Source organism: Alexandromys fortis, unplaced genomic scaffold, assembly GCF_014885135.2.
Source record: "Alexandromys fortis isolate MF-2015 unplaced genomic scaffold, M_Fortis_MF-2015_v1.1 scaffold_15, whole genome shotgun sequence".
NCBI lineage: Eukaryota > Metazoa > Chordata > Mammalia > Rodentia > Cricetidae > Alexandromys > Alexandromys fortis.
Window position 1 is genome coordinate 4,958,939 of NW_026067911.1, and position 23,269 is coordinate 4,982,207.

The 23,269-nt window shown below is 39.2% G+C and overlaps 1 protein-coding gene across 12 annotated transcripts in view; it reads right to left on the minus strand.

Annotated features, from left to right (window-relative positions):
* Window positions 1–537: 537 nt before the first annotated feature.
* Window positions 538–23,269, minus strand: part of Mecom (MDS1 and EVI1 complex locus) — a 556,830-nt gene continuing 534,098 nt past the window's right edge. For 8 of the 12 annotated variants that reach the window (XM_050138442.1, XM_050138443.1, XM_050138444.1 and 5 more), the window contains 8 exons: window positions 21,225–21,251; window positions 15,738–15,904; window positions 14,722–14,799; window positions 11,180–11,349; window positions 9,153–9,297; window positions 5,437–5,673; window positions 4,436–4,619; window positions 538–842 (listed from right to left, as the gene is read on the minus strand). In XM_050138442.1, coding sequence (XP_049994399.1) covers window positions 708–842; window positions 4,436–4,619; window positions 5,437–5,673; window positions 9,153–9,297; window positions 11,180–11,349; window positions 14,722–14,799; window positions 15,738–15,904; window positions 21,225–21,251 — 1,143 coding nt within the window. In that variant the 3' untranslated portion in view covers window positions 538–707. The remainder of the gene's footprint in view (window positions 843–4,435; window positions 4,620–5,436; window positions 5,674–9,152; window positions 9,298–11,179; window positions 11,350–14,721; window positions 14,800–15,737; window positions 15,905–21,224; window positions 21,252–23,269) is intronic. The other 4 variants (XM_050138445.1, XM_050138446.1, XM_050138453.1 and 1 more) reach the window with 2 other exon arrangements.

A 23,269-nucleotide genomic window follows, 5' to 3' on the forward strand; every position in this document is an offset into this window, starting at 1 on the left:
GGATTTGGCAAACATCGTATTAGTGGTACAGCGGTACTGGTGATGAATAGGTTACATCACTGACTTACCCTCTCTGAGCATGAGCATCCATAGTTTACAATATACACATACCCTTTTTCCCTAGTTTTAAACAATGTACTTAAGAAGGCAAAAGGTAAGGGGGTGACAAAACTCCTGCTATTACTTCCTAGAATCATTGTGCCTTTCTTCTGACTACTTCCATCTTCAAAGGATTAAATTACATAAAACTTTAAAAAAAGAAAAAGAATTAAATCTGGTAATTAAAAGCAACTGTTCCCAATCACATCAGGTGATCTTGTAAGAAGCAGAATTTGATTGCTATGGAGTGTTCATTTGTATCATCAATGCTGCCGTCTCAATCGCCCCTCTCATCCACCAGTCCTAGGACAGGAGAATAGAAGGTGCCTTCCCCAGTGAGGTTTTCATTCATCTCTGATCATGTTAGATTAATTGATCCTCCAGAAGTCAGCAGCTGCCTTGCTGTGCAAAACAAAATATTGAGAATAAATAGCTTCCTTTTTTTTCTCTCTCTTTTTCTTTAATCATTCAGTTTAAGGTCACCAAACTTGAAATGAGTGACCCTTTCGGTTGATAAGGCATTCTGCTCAGCAGTCTTGTAAAGTGTTCTCTAGGAAAGAGCCATGCTACTGTTGGACTTGGTCCCACTCTGCTCAACCTCGACAACGTCATACATGACTTATGGACTGGATGGCACTGGATTCTGCTGCAGCCCTTGCCATGCTGTGCCACACGTTGGAGGAGCTGTGGGAGGCAGGATGGAGGGACTCCTTGTCGGCCAGTGACAGCATCATAGCATACGCCTGGAGTGAGAAGGAGAGACTCAGAAAAGGGCATTTGAACAGAAAGAGCAAATCCAATTCAAAGAATACAGTCCATGCACATTAGGAAGACATGAGACCCTGGACACAAGCACCCTTCATGACTATATTTGATAGAGGGGCTCTATTCTTTTCATCAAAAGGACGTAAGTGCTTACCTTAGCCAGACTGTGGAGGAGACGGTCTGACTCTTGTACCCTGTAACCCAGACTCCTGAAGGTGAATGACCACCCCAAGGTCCTTCAACTCTATAAAGCTAGGCCTTATTTCTGCCCAAATTTGAGACTGGTGTCCTTTCTCAAGTTTCTCTTTGTGTTTGAAATACCTACTGTAGACATCTAACACCCCTGAGAATAAGCGCTCAAGTAAATTCCATCAAGAAAAAAAATAATAGGAGGCCCGACAACATCCTAAGCAACCATGAGTCATGAGTCCATGAGGAGAAGGTGCACAGAGGTTCTCTGTCAGGAGCAACTCTTTCTTCCCTGTGATCATGCCAAGCTCTAAATAACTGCTCAGAGATTCCCTCGCCCACTGCCAAGGAAAATATTCAAATGAAGTGTTTGGTCTTGACTTGAGAGTGAACTTTTCACTGTTGATTTGCTATTGTGGGTCTCATCCATTGCTAAACTTGCTTGTCAAAATGCTGTTGAAGTGGAATCATTAAAGTCCTGCCAAAGACATTCCAAGTGTCTGTAAACAAAGACAAATGCCTCTGTTGTTCAGCAGAATTTCATCTCGGGGAGTCATGCTGAGACATGTGGCCAGCCTGTGGTTTCTCTCTCACCATGGCATTTGGTTAGATTACAGGCTGATTTTAATTTGCTGGGTCATGGCTCTTATTGCACACATTTGGCTTCTCTATTTCTGTGTGTGTGTGTGTGAGTGCGTACACACACATGCATGTACACATGCTTGCACATGGGAGTTACATATTTGTGTGTGTGCGTTTGTGTGTGTGGAAACAAAATGTCAGCATTAGATACTGCTTATCAGGTATAGCACACCCTGTGCTTTGAAACGTGGTCTTTCCCTAGTCTGGAGCTCACCAACGTGGCTAACTGGATGACCAGTGAGCACCAGGCACCCTTCCACCACCATACTTGGCTTTCTTTATGTGAGTTCGACAGGTCAAACTCATGTCCTTCTGCTTGCGTAGCAACTATTTTAGTGACTGGTCCACATTTGATTTTTATAGATGAGATTTGCCTTCTGGGTTTGCACAAAAATCCCAGTGTTTATTCAACTAATATTCCTTAAGCATAAAACTCTATGCCAGGCACTGTGACAGGTTCTAAAGGATTAAGGACAGATAATGCAGAGCCCGTGTCCTTTGTGCTGACCTTGGTTACTCTATCACTTGAGTTTAAATTTCCTTACACTAATTAAGAACACCCCAGCACTTGTCTCCAGTGGGTGCAGAGGAAACACAGAATTCAGGTTAGGAAGCCTCGTGCAAACTGATACCATCAGGGACATAGTTTTTTGTAGAATATGCTTTCCCTCAAGGAAATTCTCATGGCAAAATAAAGTCACTATTTTATTGATTAATGATTTTGGATTCAATCATTATAAAGAGTTAATATATAAATGCTTGAGAAAAGCACCATAAATTTCAAATTATAAAAAAAAATGACAGAAAGTGTATGCTCTTGGGAAATCAAATGGCAACTGAAATACAGGGATCGCTGCTCAGTTCCTCCACCACGGAGACAGCGGCTAAACCACAGAGTGGCTGAATTAGTGGCAAGGGAATGAACACAGAGCCCTAAAATAAAGTTAGTTGGCATGAATACTTGATAGAACACCCATATTTACATATATGTGCATATATGGACAGTGAAGTAAAATAACATGAGCTAGGTTACACAAGGCTTATATTTATTGTGATGCCAGCTGTTACTATGTCTAGGCAGGACATTTACCTCAAAAGGCTGGCCCTGAGACACATGCCACAGCTGTTATCTTTACATTCTCGGACCCCCTGGCTTTCTCTCATGTTTGACAGTTTCTGAAATGTGTATTATGTACTGCACATTATTTATTGGGGTGGGATAACTAAAAGAAAGGAAGCTTGGATCCTCCATGAATCTCTGACAGCTGGGAAACATGGGATATATTTGTGTGAATGTGTGTGTGTGTGTGTGTATTCAAAGCAACCACTTCTTATGGAAGTGTCTATAAGTGTCTCTGTATGGCTCGAATTTAACATTAGAAACTGAGAAGTCATGTTTAGCCCATCGAGTTAGAGAAAAGAAGGAGACAACTTCTCTCCCCTTCTTCTACAATGAGGAAATGGCATCTGACCATAACCTACGTGCTTCTGCCAATATGACATAGATTGCAGAAGCCCACTGTGCAGAGGCTGACTATATCCAATTCAGAAAGAATATTACTTTTTCTACTTACATACATAGTATCATAGGCTTTTATTTAATTAAATGATCACAGACAATATACATTTTCTACTCACATAACGTCCCTGATCAGCAATCACCACACCTTAGCTGAGATTTTACTATATCATTATTAACACCAGCCCAATGCATCTCAAAGAATAGGAAATCATATCAAAATGTGTATGCTAATATCGCCCATTGTTTTAATATGTCCTGCCACCTCCAAAATGTTCTAAGTGAAGAAAACAATTCAACCAATGTGACCAAAATTAAACCTGCCTCTTTTTTTTTTTTTTCTTGAGACAGGGTTTGTTTGTAGCTTTGGGGCCTGTGCTAGAACCAGCTCTTGTAGACCAGGCTGGCCTCTAACTCATAGAGATCTGCCTGCCACTGCCTCCCAAGTGCTGGGCTTAAAGGCATATGCCACCACCGCTTGGCTAAACTGTCTTTTTTAAAATGGTCTTAATGAACATTCAGTTGAGTGTAGATGTCATAAAAAAATTATTGTTTCTCTTTATCTTTTAACAAAAGACTAAAGCTCTTTTAATTGGTGCTGGTGAATCCGTTTTTAGAATAATTTTCTGTTGCCATGTGCTGGTTGGTCATGAGTCAGAAGACTACTCATTCACTCAGTGAACACTGCAGGCTTTACTTCTGGATCTGTCTAAGCTGGTGCAGATCTTTGGTAGCTCATTTTATTTTTGGCCTTCACTTTAGCCCTAATCTCTGGACTTAATTATCTGATGGATATATCAGAATTCACTACATATAGTAAAGAAAAATAAATAAATTTAAAACATGCATATGTCAATGGAGGTTATGACAGAATGATCAGAAAATAATACTGAGGTAACAAAAGTAAGTTGAAGATAAGCCATGTGTGCTCTCTATCCAGAAGCAAAGAACCAAAGGGAAACTCAAGGCACTGCAAGGCAAGGGCAGGCCTGCCATGGAAGTTTCAGTGGTACAGAATGCAGTTTTACAAGTTAATGGCTGCATTAGTTGACTTTGGCATTGATCATCTATATAGAGAAAAACCAGGAACATCATGAATAAAGCAACCAGATCTAAGTGGATTCTAGAATGCTACTGAGTGACAGTATCTCCTTCTGTTTATCGAAGAAATGCAGGCATGCATGCACCATGTCCCCTGGTATGGACTGCGGCAGTCAGTACCTGTGACTTGGACTTTCTGTGTAACGGCTGTTTAAGCTCCTCGGGCACATGGGCAGAACTAAAGGAAGACAGCTCAGCGTCAGTGTATTGATTCTCTTCCATCTCCCTCATTTTGAGGCTATCTGTGAAGTGTCTTATGTGGTCTAGAGCAGAAAGGCCAGATTTATAGTCTTCCTCTTTATACCTAAAATGAACCAATGGGAAAGCACAGAGATTGGGTTTTCTTTGGCAGTTTTTTGTCTCATCAAGTTATTGTCATTTTTATCTTAATAGCTGTCAAACTTCATACTGCACTGTCATGTAAAGTAGCATGCAATAATTGCTAGTTTTAAAATATTTACAAATAGCACATCTTAATATATATTTATTTCAATATTTTATTGACTAAAGTCAAGCATGTACCAGAAGTAAAGTCAATGCCATATTGAGTTAGCAATGTGTGGGAACAGAAATCATACATTTGAAAACTGCTTCTAGAGTAAAGTCAATTATAAAAATATTCAGTGAGGATACCTTGCGATCACAAAAATATAGTATCACCTTCGCCTTGCCTATTTGTTAATTTTTTCTCATTAAAAATCTATCATCTGTGAAATTTATATTAAACATTTGAGTTACAACTATAATAGATGATTGAATGGATTCAATCACAATGAAATGTCTATTTTTCCTTTGGGCTTCCTAAGTAGAATCTAAAAAGTCAATGCTTGTGTAATCTTCATTCATCCTCCGTGCTTGGGGCCACCAGAGTTCCACAAACACTAATGTATTTACATGCTTGTGTCCCTTGCCACCTCATTTTCTCCTATGTCAAACTGATTCACTGTTTGTGCCTTTCCCGGGTCAAACGGAACGTTAATGACTTGCTACTCACAGATTCCTCCTAATCTAACACATTCTTTCAGTAGCCAAGCAGAGCTGGAGGAATTTCCACCGCAGCCTGCCACACAGAGTATGTCTGTTGCTTGGCTTGCAAAGTTGCAAAGTTTCAAAGCACTCACCTCACAGGGGATGTCTTACAATGCATCTCCAGGGCACCGGCTTCTTCATACTCATCCTCGGGGATTTCTTCATCTAAATTAGCTGGCCCCAGCTCCTTTCTGGATTTGCCAGGCATATCATTGTCTTCATCCTCCTCATCCAACAACACCTCATCTTCTACTTCTTCATCATCCAGTAGATCAGAATTCTGGCTGGTTACCAAAGCCTTGTCATCTTTAAAATGACTGCCATTCATCCTTTTAAAAGTATAGAGAGTAAAAGGGTAAGTTATTAATATAGATAGATAGATAGATAGATGGATAGATGATAGATAGATAGATAGATAGATAGATAGATAGATAGATAGACAGACAGATAGATAGATGATATATAAACATGCAGTTAGTTTTTTCATCATTCCCCATAACAATAGTTTAAATATTCAGCACTTACAAAAGGAATTTATATTGTGTTTGCCTCACTGCAACCTTGGGAAAATAATGTACTTTCACAAAGGCGCAAACAAAGACAAAAATAACTGGATGATTACTCAGGCTGCAAATGCAGCCTCTGGCAGAACAGGAAAAGCAACCCCAGCCTCGGATTTCTTATCTTTCCTGATAAACGATATGGTAAGCACTATGTAAAAGCACATGAATGTTTTCTCTGCATTATGTACATAATTACCGTTTAAGTGCCACCATTTAAAGTAATTGATTTCTGGAAAACATGTGTCACCGAGCAATGCTGACAATAGCTTCAACACACACACACACACACACACACACACACGCACCGAATCTACGAAACCAAAGACAAAGTGAGCAAAGCTGCCAAGCAGCGATTGGTATTTACTGTTCCTGGATGACCATTGTGATATTCTCTACTTGGACACAATACTCAAGCTTGGAAGTTATTGAGAGCCCACTAATCTTGACTCTTTCTAAATGATCCTAAATTGTCCAAGAGCAAAGGAGTTCTTTGTTTTCCAAGAAAACACACAGATGGTAAATCAAGTAGGAATTTAAGCGAACTAACATCCTTTGAAACTGACATAGCAGGCCCAGCTAACAGTGCAAAACAATCATTTTTCAGCTTAAAATGTCCTTTGTAATATCTCTGTTCACATTGGAAAGAGCTGCAATCCAGAACTCATGTAATGTACTACAGAAATTCCGCTTATGGAATTTGAAGGCATAGATGATGGTGAGGCTTTCAAAATGACCATCAATTTAAGGAAAATATGGATATAAGTTTTGTTATAAGACTTTAAAACAGAACTAAAACATGACAGAAGTATACGCACTTTAAAAGAGGGAGCTGGTTTTGAAAGAGGCATGGTCAGAGCGGTGGATGAGAATGCGACGATATGAAGCATCACAGGCCCCCACGCATCCGAATCTCTAAGTCATCCATATTTTTTGTCTTACCATGTTCCTCTATCTAGTTACTGTATTAGAAACTCACAGAACCTTCGATTATTGATGTAGGTAAGTATACCTCCACATGAAATGAAACGACTTTTCAGGCCATGAAAGATCAGAAGGCATACACAGCAATTCCCCCACAAAAATACGTAGAACTTAACATTTAGATTTCTGAGAATTAAAGCAATACATACATGAAGCAACCTTGGAGATGACAGAAGCACCAAGTACAAATGCATTTGAGCAGAAAAAGTAACATCATTATCGAGCATTTTATACAACCTCCTAACCTCTTCTACCAAAAAGAACGATGAAAACATATTTTTCACAGACATAAACTATTAGTTTTCAGATACACTGCCAACTTCCTAGCTTGAATGGAAGGAAATTGTTATTATTTTAAAAGAGTGAAAAAATGAAAGTAAAAGAACAAAGAGTCCATGGATAAAAAACAAGAGCAACAAAAGCCACATGATTAAGAAAGCCTATTTGTTAATTATGCTTTCAAATGTGGCAATTTATAGGGAAAAATTATTCATCAAAAGTAGCCTGATAGGTGCAGAGAGAGGAAAGGCAAATGACTCGACTTCTACTTCCGTGTTTAGACATGTTGAAGCCAGATGTTGCGGCTATGCAGCCTCAAAAATCTCCAGTTGAGCGCTATCAAATTTGAATAGACTTTTCGGAACCCAATGGTGATTTTAGCATTTCTTATTTCTATTATATAATCAGACTTTAATTTGTACATTATGTCTGTTACTAACTCCATTTTGTACTGCCAAGCAATGGGCTCATCTCCCCCCACACCACACAAACACAAAGGAGCAAGTGAAAGCAATGGGACGTCCAACAAGGAGATGCTGTTGCTCTTATGACTTCTTAGAGGCCTAAAAGGGTCCTTCTCTCTCCTTTCCCTAGCTACGGTTACACAAAATAAAGAACAAGAGCAGTTGTTTGTTTTACTGTTATTTCAGTTAGAACATTTATTATCTGAAGTGTGCTTCCTTGGAGAAAGACGTAAAATGGTTAGTCTAGGCTTTTACCAGCATAACAAACTAAAGACAGGGCCACAATAAAGTGATGGAATCTTTATCAATAAAGTTCATGACATTTTAAAATATTCTAATTTAATATGCTCCAGGATGGCTATGGTCAGAGAAGGGTAGTTCTTCAATACCAAATATTTAGCCACCCTTAATGGTACGGAAATTTAAATGTAAGAAAAGTTTTGGCAAAATACTGTGTCATTAACTTCATATACAAGGTCAAGCATAGATGAACGAGTAATTATTAACAGCATTTGCTTCTCTGCTGATGTCCCTAATGCTACTGATGCTACTAGCTCAAGAACAGCCATGCCCACTTAAAGCCAACATCCCTGCCTGTTTGAGAGTCCAAGGGAAACTATTGGCTCTCAACTGAAAAGTTCTCGAATAGCTTCGGTGTAAACATATTAACCTAATCAATGTGAACTTCATATACATATTAATACTGATATATAGAGGGATAGAGAGATAGGATGGAGATGCAAGAAATTGTATCACAAGATATCTGTTAATACTATGTTGGAAATAGTAATAGCCAACAATGACTAGTGATAAAGTTGACCCCTTGTGGTGAGCTTCCTGCTGGCTTTGAAATTTTGTAAAATATTTTTATTTAGTTGCCAAGATAAGCAGACATGCCTGGTAGCAAAATGGGCTGCAAAACAAATAGGCCAGGCTACGTCTCCATCAATTATTTACGTAGCTTCTGGCAAGTCGTTAACCTTTGATGTCCCCATTCTTTTGCTGATAAAGTTGCAGTCACTTTTATGATATCATTGTGAAAATTAAATCAACTAATATGGAACTGAAGAGATGGCTCAGCACTTAAAGCAATTACTGCCCAAGCAAGAAGACCAGAGACCCCCAAACCCACATAAATGCTGGATGGACACTGTGGCCCCCCTATACCTCCATCCTCAGAAGGCAAAGACAAAGGATTCTGGCAGCATGCTGGCTAGCCAAGTTGGAAACATTAGTGAGCTATAGGCTAGACTTGGAGAGACCTTGCCTCAAAGAATAAGGTGGAAGAATGATTGGGGAAGGTGCTCAACCTCAGGCTTCCACAGCTTGGACACATGTGCGTGGGTAGTGATGCACATGTCAAAATACACACATGCACACGACACACACACACACAACTAGTACATGTAACATATTGTATAACTGTTTGCTGTCCGTTCAAATAAACACCAACCACTGGCATCAGCAGTAACTCTAGTCCTAGGCACATGCGTGCAGAAACATCTACAAGGTCTGCTTTACCTCTCGTCCATGTTCCGAGGAGACTGGCTCCCATGGTTGCTGTTCCCAATGAAATTTCGGATCTCTGTGAAGTAGGCATCCTCTTTGTCATCCAGGATCGCGCCTGTGCCTTCTAGCTCTGAGTGAGGCGATGACGTTGCCGTACCTGAGTGGGAGAGAAAGCCTTTGTGAGAAGATCACTGTTCTTCTGGCAACTTACGTAGAACTTCATTCCTTGTGAACCAGAGGAGTGCTAGGTCTTAAGACTTGTGCTTTTTCAAAGGGAGTACAAGCAACTCCAACTTACAGTGCCTGCTCATAAGAGTCTCCTGAGAGTACTGTGGTACACCAAGACCAAGAACCACAGCCTACTGAGGTTGTCATCTCTCTCAACCTGCTTGCTCTTATCTTTCTGGAGCATGGGAGTATATTTATTCATATAAGAAGATCAGGTAAGGAACTATAGGAACCTTATATGCAGATTCTGCCACCACACACTGCACGCAGTCCTCGCTGCAATCAGTGCATGCCTATTGTTGCTACACTAAGGTGTGTGACAAAGTGAAGATTGAAACCACGCCCAGCACTTTGTGCCTTGATTTGTTACAAGGGGGTGTAACCAGACTCAGAAACGACCCAGGGGCTCGTGCAGCACAAAGAGTCCAAACATGGATCTGTCATGAGGATCCTCAGCTTCCTTGCAAAATTAAAGTCATGATACATTTGTCACAGAGCTGCTGTACTGGTTTACATAAATTTGCACCACCGTGAGTACTTCATGTATTGCCAGGTCTTATGCCAACACAGGCTTAATGCTGCTGATGTATTCCCAAAATGTGTCTACAATTTAGTAGTTCATTATTATTGTCCTTATAACAAAAAACCAGGGTTTTTTCCCTCATCTTAAAGAAATTATCTGGTTAAAAACCAAGCATTCAATTTTGACAATTTTATTTTTCAATATTGTAAATCAAACTCAGAACCCAGAACATGCCAAGTAACTGTTCTGTCGAGCTATATTTCTGGGCCTCCAACCAGTTGCATTTTCTAACTTTCTGTATTTTTTTATGAAGTAATGTTGCTTACATAATATAGAATACTTATCACATAGAATATATTTTCATAGTTTCTTCATTGGGCTAAACTTCTAGGCCTAAAATCTAACACTTTGAACCCAGGATTGGTTTTCTGGATATGAGGAAGATGAATAATATATGTTGCTACCATTCAAGATCACAGATAACGTTGCTTACACTCACAAAGGATCAACAAAGTAATTTACTCAAGAAAAATTATTTGGTTATCCAAATTTGTCTTCTTTTCCTTCTCTGAAGCCCCCTTTCTTGAACTCAGTACTTGCCCACCACACTCTTAATTGCACAGGTTGTCTCTATACATATACACCAGCAGACAAAGGCCAGCTCCTGGCTAGTTGTCTAACTGTCAAAAGCAAAGAGTGAGAATCTCTTCTGTTAAGAACATATTGGCACATTTGCCAGCAAGGAAGGCTAAAGACTGGGGTGAAGTTGCCAGTTACTCAATTCTAGGTAACATTTTGGGACAAAGCCAGGTGATCTGGGCATCCTTTGTATGTTGTTCTGATCATATCCCCTTCCCATCCATCCAGAGTCTTACAAAAAAGTTACTCCCGGGGACCATGATTTCTAGCTTCATATGCAGGGATTTTCGTCACGTTTAGAATACATATTCTGCGAATAAATGGAAAGAGAATTCTTGCCATTCAGGAAATTCTGCCGCCTATCTGTGCAGCATCTAGGTCATGGCTGTCTTTGTTTGAGATTGCCTGTTGAGATAACTCCAGCTGGATGGAAATGAAACCTAAATATGACCGTGGAGGCTCACATTCCCATTCATCAGTGATTGCCTCATTCGTGTGGTTTTAAAACGCCAGGGAAATGTGGCATGAACTTCCAGCGTGCTGTCAGACTAGAGTGTTGAAATGGGAGGGAAGACTGAGCGTGAAGACTGAGTATTCCACGGGACAGAACGTAAGTCATCCTTTCCCCACAACACCACCGAGGACCCACCAGACATGTTTCCATTCTCGTGTTTCTTCAGATGTCTGTCGAGATTGGTTTGTTGACCAAAACATCTGTCACACAAGTGACACTTAAACGGCTTCTCCTTGTTGTGGATGTTGCGGACGTGCCGCTGCAGGTTGGAGGAAATGCTGAAGGACCGATCACAGTATTTGCACCTGGAAAGTAAATACAGACCCACTATAGCAAACACGTTAGAAGACATTTCACAAGGCTTTTTGAAAGCTAAAATAACACTTCACATAGGAAAATACTATCCATATAGGACTGCTGCAATTCCAGGGGACTTGTTTCGTTTTGTTTAGGGTGCGTTCATTGCTCTCTAATTGATTAGAACACTGAGTTCCAATGTTTTACACAAATCTCACTAAACTAAGCATATTACAAAGTGATAGCATTGACTCTTGTTCAGCTTAACACACACAGTTAAATACTTATTAAATGAATAGTGAAAGTCTAACCAATTCAACTTGCCTGATGATAACAACAAAGAAAATTCCATTGCTTTTTCCTAAATGGCACAAAATACACCAATATTTTAAAAACTGAAGCAATGTAAAAAAAAAAAATGTGCTTGGTGCCAAAGACAGTGGTTTTTCTTAACCTGTAGTGATTAGGAATTCCGGAGCCTCCCTTAAGACTGAAAATGTTCCAAAAGCAAGTGATGGTGCCACTAAGTCCCCCGGATGAAAGCAAAGGTCTTCAGTAGCCTCCTGCTTCACCTTCCCCCAATTTTCCATTCTGATGTCTATTAAAAAGTCGGCCACAGCTCCGAACAAGGTCAGTTTTCTTGAAAATGAATCATTGTGAATTATTAACTGTTTCTACATTTGATACAAATAAAAATTCTAAGTTATTTTATTCTTTCCTTTGTCCCTAAAATAAAAAAATGTAAAACTTTGAGACCCGGGCTACCCCAGGTCTTTGTTGGGAGAATGGAAGTGGTTTTGTAATCGATGGAGTTATTTCACCACACTTGAAGGGAGACTCTATCATGTATTTGTGAGGTGTGTGTGTGTGTGTGTGTGTGAGAGAGAGAGAGAGAGAGAGAGAGAGAGAGAGAGAGAGAGAGAGAGTACTGTGTGTGTACTGTGTTAAAAGAAAATAACCTGACTTTCCTGACTGCCTTCTAAGTAAAAGTTTGTAACTTCAAGGTCAGAAAATCCTTTAGTTGCACTTCCATATGCGACGGGTCTTCTGCACCTCAATGCGGTCTTTAGCTCAAACACTCCACATTAAAAGTCACTCCACTCCTTACACTCCAAGTATTCAACTCTTCCTGCTTCCCTTGTGATGTCAGAAATCTAGTCAGGTCAGTGGGAAAAATAAGCTGCTGAACTAGTTACTTTGGCACGGTATCAATAAGTCAACTCTAGAGTCCTTGAGGTGGTGGGAACAACTTCATCATAACGTTCTTTAATGTTTCTGGCTTCCAACAGGAATAGAAGTGGAGGGAACATCTGCTGTGATCGGAGCTGTTCCGTTTCACTGTCATAAAGAACACTTATGGAACACTAGCTTTCCCTACTGCTCTCCGTTCATCTCGAAAGCACACCGCAGGGAGGAATCCGGTGCAGTTAGCACAACTGTGTTGGACTAAGTAAAGCAAACCCAGGAACCTCGCAGAGAAAATGCACACTGTAATCAAAAGCCTGACATGTTCTGCTCACGACACAGTCTGCATGAACCACAATGGAGAAAGAGTTAGAATTTCACATGCTCCCGTTTCTCTTCTGTGTGAAAAGGTCTTTTCCAAATCTACTCAACATCATCCTCTTGGATGTGAATAAAGTTGATCAATAAGAAGGTTTCTGCCCGTGATCAACTCGCATTTTGACCCTATTTTCTGCTAACACCTTGAATAGAGAGGCAAGTACTGTAAATTTTAAAGTAACTTTATTCTAGTCCAATATATTAGCTGGTATTTAAATGACAGCTCAAATCAAATAGGAGCCAAAAACCCTTTGAAACCTGATATGAGGTAAAAGCTCCAAAATAAAAAAAGTCCAGTCTGGGTACCAAACTTCATAGACAGTAGTTAGCATCTAAAGAGAAGATTTCTTATTTTTCTCCATTTGTAAAATAGAAGATCTGGACAAATCATTCAGGATTTCCAGCTATGCAAATGCTAGTTTGTGCACTTTCGAACACATGTATGACAACAGTATTGTGTACAAAGCAGAATAAGACCCTTCTCATTCTGCCTAGAACTAAAGGAGCACGGTATCCTAGTGATGCCAGAGCTGTGGAGCGGGACAACATTCAGCCATAACAAAATGGGAATATACCAATCTTTCCACTTAAGAATTCTTAAGAATTCCTAGGTGATGGAATATTCTCCAAATGAAAGTTTACCTAGAGTTTTCCATTGTTCTACCTCTTAAATATTTGTTATATAAAGTTCATTTATAAATAGAAACCAAGGGACTTAAGAAAATGCTAATTTTCTGAGTTTCTCCTAAAACTTCTCTAATTTTTGAGTGAGCATGGGTCTCCCCGTTTTTCCATTCTCTCTTTTTAGGATTTACATTTTTATTGCATGCAATATAGGAGGGTAGATAAGTACACGAGAGCGCGAGCATAAAAATGACTTTGGAATTCAGAGGCATCAAATTCCCCTGAAATGAAATTACAGGCATTGTGATCTGTCTTACAGCAAGCTGCTGAACTCTCTCCCCTTTCTCATCGTCATGTTTACAAACAATACCATTAAAACAAGACTATTTGTTTATTGTAATGAACATAATAGTGTTCAGGCCAAATAATTCTACTAATACACACTCCTTAAGAATGGCAAAGGAGAAACAAGACTTCGGTGTTGGTTGAAATAGATTCACTCTTGGAGAAATTGTCAGGGCAAAGGACTATACTGTCAATAATGAGTCGCATTTTTGAAGTAATTCCATTGTGTTGTAGCAAAGCTATTACAGTTAAATATGACTTGTGTATCATTTGGTTAATTTTAGCCTTTAACAGAATAAAGAGCTATTGATAGAATTGGCCCTTTTCCTGGAATACTTATCTGTTGAATCTCTAAATCTATACTTTTTTTTCTTCTTCTGAGGTTTAAAATGTTTGTTTCTTAAACCTCCTGTTGGGATCTGTGGAAGATGATTTAATTGTGCTACGGAAGAGGATATATTTGGATCGTTACCTCCTAGCAGGGACTCGCAGCTTGGACAAGAGGAACTTCAGTGTTATGGTCTTTGTCAATTAAAATGATACTGATTATTAAGAAAAAAGAACTAAAGTAAAAACATTTTTACGGTTGTTAACATCTTTTAGACACATATTCATTACTAGAAATTCCACTAGATCTCTTAGACTATAAACACTACGAAGTCTCGAAGTCCCATTTGATGAAGAAAAGCCATTCTTAACTTTGGTCCTGGCAGCTAGGCATTTCTATTTTGACTCGAGTTTGATTTACATTCAAATACACACCAAACTAATTCTTATTCTGCTGTGACCTAATGAACATTGAATACAACAGTATTTATTAAAATAGTTAGAAAAAAATATCATCAAACCTGTAAGGCTGCTCTCCTGTGTGGGTTCTCAAGTGCCGTGTTAGGTTCGCAGACCTTGGAAAAATCTTGCCACAGTATCTTGGAGAAAAAGATATTTATAAGAGAGAGTCAGCAGAGTCGCCTTACACCACAGGAGAAAGCCATCATGGGTGTGTTCTTAACTTAATCCTGCACGCAACTCCTGTCGTCTCTGGCATCTACAGTTTGCAGCAAAGTCGTCCTAAAGTTATAAATAACTCCACCAATAAGGGCTGCATTAGGAGGCCTGTCGAATTTGCTCACGCATAAGTGAGCAGTTTATGAAAATAGGCATCAGCCCGAATGATCCCCAGAAACTTGCTTTATTAATTCCATATTTTCACACTCACAAAGCTGGACGGACAAGAGGACCTAGGAAATTGCAAAGAGTGTGTGATTCTGGGTTGGTAGATATATATTTCAACTGGAGAGAAAGGAACAGTGTGGCCAAGGAGTAGAGAAACTGATGTGCTTGAAACAGATAGCACAAGTATCTGAAAATAATTGAGAAATCATCGAGCATAATCTATTAGGGAACACAAAAGACACACAAAGGAAGCTTGTGCATCCCTTTGTGAGATCTAAGAAATTTATTAAGCAGTGTTCCCCACTTATAGACTCTGTCTTTTGTGAATAGCTTGATTCAAAATTAGTGCCATGACAATTGATAAAGATATGATTGAAGGCAGTAATATTCTATATTTGCATGAAAATAATTAACTGTGAAGGAAAATGCATAACTACTGTGAGACAAGTAGAGTCTCTGCATTGTTTCTGTAATATCACAACCAAATGGTCTGTATTAAAATTCTTTTTTAATGATAGTTTTTTAAACCACTATTTTTATATATCACCAAATAAAGAGCACTTTGAAGTACCTGGAATCTGTCATGGCTGATATTGATAATTTGACAAATTACCAAGAATAATTTGTAAAGCCAACAAAAGGCTGTTCGGAACCAAAGGGAAGATTTTTGCCTGTCATTAGCTCCGCCTACCTGCAGGTGTAGCGCTCTTTCCCCTTCCTCAGCAGGTTCTCGGGCAGGGTGTTGGGAGGTGCTCTAAAGCTGAACATAGAGGGCACCGACTGAAGGAGCTCACTGGCCTCGGGCTTCAGGGCGCTGAAGCTCTCCAGCTTCTCTGCCATGTTCTCAATAGCTGACATCTGAAAGGTACAATCACCGACATCTTTGCTTCCGCAATGATCGCTTACTAACCAAGACAATACTCCGCAAGAAGACTTCAAATCCCTACATGCCATAGGTTCTGAAGGAGCCTGCAGGGCATCAGTGCCAGCCAATGAGGAAACTGATGAGAAGCAGAGCTAGCTGGACTGCTTCCACAGTGGCCTGGTTAGGCTACCCCATAGTGACAGATGGAGTGGCATACCCCAAAGACATAACAAAACGGAATCGGATTTTATCTAATTGGTAGCCCTGTACTGCGGATATCAATGAGAAACTGAAAGTTTTAGGGAAAGGTGCTACCCACCACTGCTGGATAACTAAGAATAAAAGAGCCGTGGTGCCACATGAGAACTGAAAAGCAGGAAAGAACATCAAGTCTTCAAAGGGTGAAGTTTAACAAAACATATGTTATCCATAAAGAAAAGGTTTGGTGCGTAAGAATCACCTGAGGCTAGGTTAGACTAATATCAGGATGATCCAAAATTTTAAGTGGGATCAGATTCAAGAAATTTTGACAAAATGTTCATTTGTCCCGAGCAGATATAGTTTAAGCTGAGTTTATGATATCGGAAGACAATTTCACATGGAATAGATATCATCACGCAAGGGGAAGGTTCCCGTTCTTCAAGCCACGCTCTCTCCGTGTGCTCAATCAGTCTCGTATGTTTTGTTTGTCATCTACCCGCTGGCATATTTGCAGGACTGACTTGTAGAGAATTGTGTTGGTTTTCAACTTAGCTTGATTTTTATTGTTTGCAGTTACACAGATTCTTCTTCTCCTCAACTTGCCCAAAGCATTGTCACCTTGGCACTCACATTTTATTCGAGGACCTGAACCACAAAATTGTAAACAGACAACTAATTCTCAGCCAGCTTGTCAAATGAACTCACTTGGTTCTCAGGGTGTTACATGACCAAGGAAACATCAGTTAAAAGTTCTTCCAATGCAAATACACCTCAGAGAGGCAATGGTGGTGGACACAGGATCCAGAGAGCAACTATAAGCCCAAACTCCGAGCCAGTCAGAAGCCTAATTTTTTTTACTGCTAGAAATGTATTTTCTATGAACAGTTAAAAAGAAAATCTAGCATGTTTACCTGAAAAGGAAAAGTAACAATGTATGTTACCATGAGCATCATAACCTAAAGTCAAATCTCAAATGTTACTTTCTTCTCGCAAAGGGTGTGTTGTAGGTTTGAGTCTTCAAATGACTATTCATGTTCTAATTAGCTATCTTTCTTTCTTCTTTATCCTGGAACCTGCTCGCCCATTTCATGCCCGGACTCCTAATGCTAGCTACAAATTGCGTTGTACAGGGTACCACTGCCAATTTGCCAAATGTCTTTCATCAAACACAGCACATAAAAAAAAAATCTCAGAGGAAAGTCAAGATCCATTTACTTGTCAGGCGACAAATGTGAACGCATTGGGAGGCAGTAAGGGCTCTAAGCTCAAGGGTTTGATTCATAATCACTCAGCTGCTAAAACATTCTGCACAGATGCAAGCGGACAGCACATCTGTCACTGTGAAGGATTTTGACACATACTGATCACAGGGCAAAGATAAGGAATGATGGCGCTGCTCAGAGAGGTTGGAGGAAAGTCTGTCCCCACCGAACACAGTCATTTCCCCGTCCCAGCCAGTATTAACATGCTCACTTTATTTATTAAAAATCAATTCAGAAATAGTTTATGATACTATCTTATCTGCATTTATTCCTTCTAATTGTTCCTTGTGGAAAATCATTTTGATAGTCTATCCACCATGGAATAAATTATCTGAGTGAAAAATAACCTCTGGTTTACAATCTGACTCGTGACAACAAGCAAGGGGAAGGGTCGCAATGTTCTCATGAATTGCGAGGGCAGAGAAGTAGGTGAATGGCTGGTGGTTATAAATATTTTATTTGTGTACATTTAATATTTGGGTAATGTCTCATTATCGTGTAATTTTAAAGAATTTGAATGTCCATCTTGCTCCCACTCAGACGCCTGAAGCAATGTGTCTTGAAGAAACATGTTTTCACTTTTATAGAAAGCAGCCTCCTCATGACTGTTATTAGTCTCAGCTTTCATCTCTAGCACACACAAACTACAGGTACTTCGAGTTATTTGGGAGCGACTGGCTGTTGGGAAATGTGTCTTGCTTTAGGAGCTGTAATACTAGATCCTTTCGAAGGAAGGTCGCTGAGATTACTTCACCTCTAACAGTTTCAACATGGCAAAAGCATCAACAAATGAGAAGATATAGCGTGGACTCAATAGCCACATGATGGCATCCTCAAAGACAGTGAGAAAAGAGCATCCATTGCCCAAGAACCTCTCTTAAAAGCCACACACACAGCTTTGACTTCTGCTGTCAAATAAAAAGAGGATAAAATTGGGATGGAGACGGGAAAAACAAGACTATGGAAGTATAAGCATTAAAAAAACACATAAACATATGTATACACATGCACACACTCATGCTCACACATACTCATACACACATATACATACACATGTACATGTGTGCACGTACATATGCATATGCACACACACATGCTCACACATACTCATACACATATATATACACACACATAAACAAACACGCACATGTGTGCATGCACACGTGTGTGCGCACATGCACATACACACACGCACACACACATGCACAAGCATGCGCGCACACACATGGTGCTTAGCTAGACACCACTGAAGAGACAGGAGAGTTTTCATTCCATTCTCTCTTTCCTGTTCCTGGTATTTGCTCTTACACCACTCTCGATTAAAATGACTAAGTGACAGATAGAAGTGATTTAGATACCATCCAGTTGTATAGTTTAGCAATTCTGTGATCAATGCTGATCTAGCCCTTACTTATTGATACTGGATTATCTAACACATGGGCCAAAGCCTCAGCTTTGCATCTGTTCTGACTCATGTGATGTTCCCCCAGAAGAAACATATCTTACGTAAAGATGATACATTTTGATACTTGTTTTAAAGTCTGCCCTGGTATTTTAAAATGTTGAGATAAAATAGGATGAATAGAATAGGAAATGGCTAGATGTAAATTATATTATTTAATTATAAAATATAATAAGAATTGAAATGCAATGAATAAAAATTTAGGGAAATTAAAGCAAAGAAATTACCCACTGTATATTTTAGCATTATAATGCCAAATGACCCATTAATATCTTAGACTAATCTAAGATCTGCAAATGACAGGTTTTTTCCAATGTAGTAGTAATTTTTATTTGCATATATATAATAGTTGTTGATAGTATCTACAGCCAGATGTCTGGAAAAGGAAGTTATTTCTCTCCCTTCCAGTCCCCAAGAGGCTATTAACTTTATACTGACGCAAACTGTTTAGAGGCAGTGCCCTAGCTCCTTCCCCCAAACGCAGCTATGCCTCCAGTCAAACAGAGTTAATAATGAAAAAAAAAACATTTCTTCAGGCAAGATATCACCACCAAGGATCTAAGCACTTAGCATTTATTATTGGAGGGCCGATAGCTGAAGACCTGAGAAAGTTTCTCATCGAAACTATTTAGTGACAACCTGATTATGCAAAAGGCTGTCTGTCCAAGCACACCATGAGTTATGTGGACTAATGATGCCCAATTAGATTACACATGACTTTATCATAGAATAACTAACTATTCATAAACAACAGGCTGGGAAAGTTTGTGGAGTCAGAAGTTTTCTATATTTGCTCACTTGATAATCTTGAGAAACTTAGAGCCATGGTCATTTGGGGGAGAATACTCATATTTTATGTTTATCTCACTTCATAGATCAAGTTCAACAGTCATGTCTACAAAATCACTGAGAGCTATTTACCACCAAGAACTGCAAGCCCGTGTCTTCAGTATGTATGGCAAGTATCTACTTCATCTCACCAGCGTGAATCACAGCCTTGGAAATTCCTAGGTGAAAAGGCGTATTTCCAGACAGGACAGCAGTAACACAGGATGCTACAAAGAAGACCTCGCCTGGACTTTGAATTGGCTTTGCCAGTGGATGTAGCGATCAGCCCTAAGTGTTGGGATCAACATCATAAGCTTCACGCGGTTACAAACGTGGCAAATGCTAAAGTCACACTGTACCTTAGGAAAGATAAGAGAACTGAGGCATGGAGCTCAGAACAGTCCTCTACTGGAAGGACAGGGGAGGAATCCTGAAAACGCAGGCCAGTATATTCCGAGAAAAAAAAAAAAACGCACTGGTTGTACGTCTTAGCATAATTAGACTAGTGGCTTCCACGTTTTCTCACCGGCCTCCTTCCCCTCTATCACGCTTTCCCCTCCCTGGCAACACACATTTTTATGCTTTCTGAATACATGTACTTAATTATTAAGCATGCAACAACAGTGAGAAAATTTCTCAATTCGTCACATATTCCACGACAGAGAAAATGGAGGAGACTCTGGTTAAAAAAATAATTAACATAAATTGGATAAAGGAAATAAATAAAGGCTAACATAGCCTATCTAACTAAGTTTGCATGGAAACAAGTGTGACTGCAGGACACCAAACTTCCCCAAGATTGTTGGTATCCCTATGAAATAAGCCATTTGGATGGGTGATGTAAACACAGAAAGACTCAAAGGGAAAGCTGAGGTCTATGTTACTCCCATCCGCCAAGTTCTATTTGGGGGTAAAATATAAAATGAGGATTTTTCCCTCCATGTATATCTTTCTGTATAAATCAATGAATGAATGAATGAATAATAACCTACACCTAGCATCATGAGCAGAAACCAAATATACATTCATACAAAAGTTACAGAAATGAGACCTAATTCTGAAAAGTCCATTCAGTATTTAGGTACAATAGTTTAATGTTAACCTGTTTCCAACTGGTAGGAACCATTCCTGCCTTAGGATAGAAGAGTGTGAATTCCAATGTCAGCCCTGAATATTAGTTCAAGTTTTACCTTACATGGGGCTTTATCAAAAAAATCTGTAATATGTTTTCCCCAATAATAATGAGTTCTACTTAATGATTCGTTTCAAAACTTCCCATATAAAGTCTATATAAGAACACTTTTACCAAGGCATAATTACGTGGAATTATGGAATCAGTGCGATTTAACTAATAAAATCATTCCATGGGTCATTTTTAACACGTTATATTCCCCGTTATATTGAGAACATTCTGCTGTTGGATGAGCAGGAGAAATGTGTGCTCCAGGCTTCTCACTGAAAGGAAAGCTCTGGATTCTTATCTGCTCAGCATACAGATTAACCTCTTTTTTTTTTTTTTCCAATGCTACATTACTTTAGTTAAAAATGTAAGGAACTTACCCATGTTCTCTGGTCAGGTAGTGGGAACTGGTAGCAAAATTGAAACAGAAACAGAAAATTACTTCTGTGTTGGATCTTTACTGCAATCTATCCTTTGAGAAATGAGCATTTATGCTAATCTGATAATGTTTACTTATCATGTAATTCTATCTTGAGTTCTAGAAATGAAAATTAAATCTACGTATAATATTGCTGAGTTTCCTCTATTTCCTAAGATTAATCATAGACCCAAGTTTGATTAGAAACCAGAATGTCCACCACTCTAAGAAAGCTACCTATTGTGTGCTACAGAATTCATAACACAGGGCATCCTTTTCTTCTTATTCATTGCAAGAGTTCCCTGTCATAACCCAGTCTGCCGCATCTCTATCATATCATTAATACAGAAAATGTGGCACTTACTAAAATTGGAATAATTACATAACAAAAGAAAATGTTGGGAATTCTGTGCTTGACAGAGTGGTACTTGGAACACAAAAGTATGGAAGAAGGAATGAAAATGTTATAGTTACAGTGACTTAGCTGCTCTTCCAAAAGGCTGCAGTTTTTACTCTTGAGAAGTTGGGAGATACAGGACTTGTTTCCATAAAGGTAGTGACAAGTAAGACATGTGGCAATGGGAAAGACGTGTTGAAAGCAATATTGCATGTGAATGGCAAAGGGCATGTGGTGTACCCACAGCCATGCATAAATGATAACGTTGAATACGTTTAACTTAATTCTCAGCTCCTCAGAATGTAGTAAAACACACTCAGGCAATGTAAGTAAGTGAATAAGAGAGAAAACTTAAGTAACGGGGTCTTTGATATAGATTAAAAAGGTCAAATCTGAGAAAACAAAAAGTGACAAAAAGCAAAAATAATATTAAGAGGTCAGGAAAACCCAACCATGGATAATGGTCACCTTTACAAGGGTCTATCACCAAATGATTTGTATTCCAGTTCAATCAGCTGTCATATGAGTGTGAAACGCCCTGACTAGGGGTCAAAGAAGCGGGCAGTCTGGGTCGTCATTCAGTGATGTGCCCTCTCCACTGCACATCTTATCTATTGTGATCATTCTTTCCTTTTCAAAATTCTAATTTAAACTAAAGCACCATGGGTAATTTTCAACATTGTATCCAGGGAGAAACTCTACAGTGCTCAGTACTTCCTTTGGTGAAGTAACTTATTCAGCAGGTGAAGATAAAGGAAGGCTGCCTAGTCTTCTAATGGCCTCCTAGCACAAACTGCTTCCTTGGGCACAGAATGAGGAGACTTGGGCTCTAAGGATTTATCTCTTAATCTGGACATGTGTGAGCATGTATCTTTTTAATACTTGGGACATCATTTAAAACATTGTACTTCTCTATGAAGCAAGAGAGCCTAACAATCTTTCAGCAAAATCTTATGATTATCTATTGTCTTGATCACTTATTATTGTCTAGAGATTAAGTATAGGGAGGGCTTGTGTTTTTAATAATGCAAAACTAGGCTTCTCCATAGCGTGCCACTACTCAAACTTGGTGTATGCGTTCATACTTTTCTAAAGCAATTAAGAATTGATATCCTCTTTGTTGTGTGATAATTCAAAAAACAGACAGTGGGTGTCCTCGACTTCTAACTGTGATTCAAAATATTTTAAATGGGAAGTAAAGAACCAAATGGTCTTAGCCTAGCATGTATTTAGCAGTCCTTTGGGTTGGCTCCTGACATAGTAAGGTCATGCCCAGGGCACAATGACCGTCTTTCCAAATTTTCCTGGGTACATGGGGTGGCCATACTTGAAAAGTCATGACTTAGAAAGTAAGATCAGGGCAAAAGAAGAATCATTCACTACAATGACTTTATGATCTCAATGTCCATTCAGAAGAGTCTCCATTAGGTCCTTTCAGAGACCACACAGAGAGCCAAGTGCATCCTCTCTGTAAATCTTGTAATCTAGTCACCCTGAAAGGACAAGGGGTCTCATACATAAAGGGGTGAAAAATCTTCCTCAAACCAAAGCACTTTTGCTAATTGCAAGTAGCAATAACACCTTGTGCCTCAATTATTAATCATCCCAAA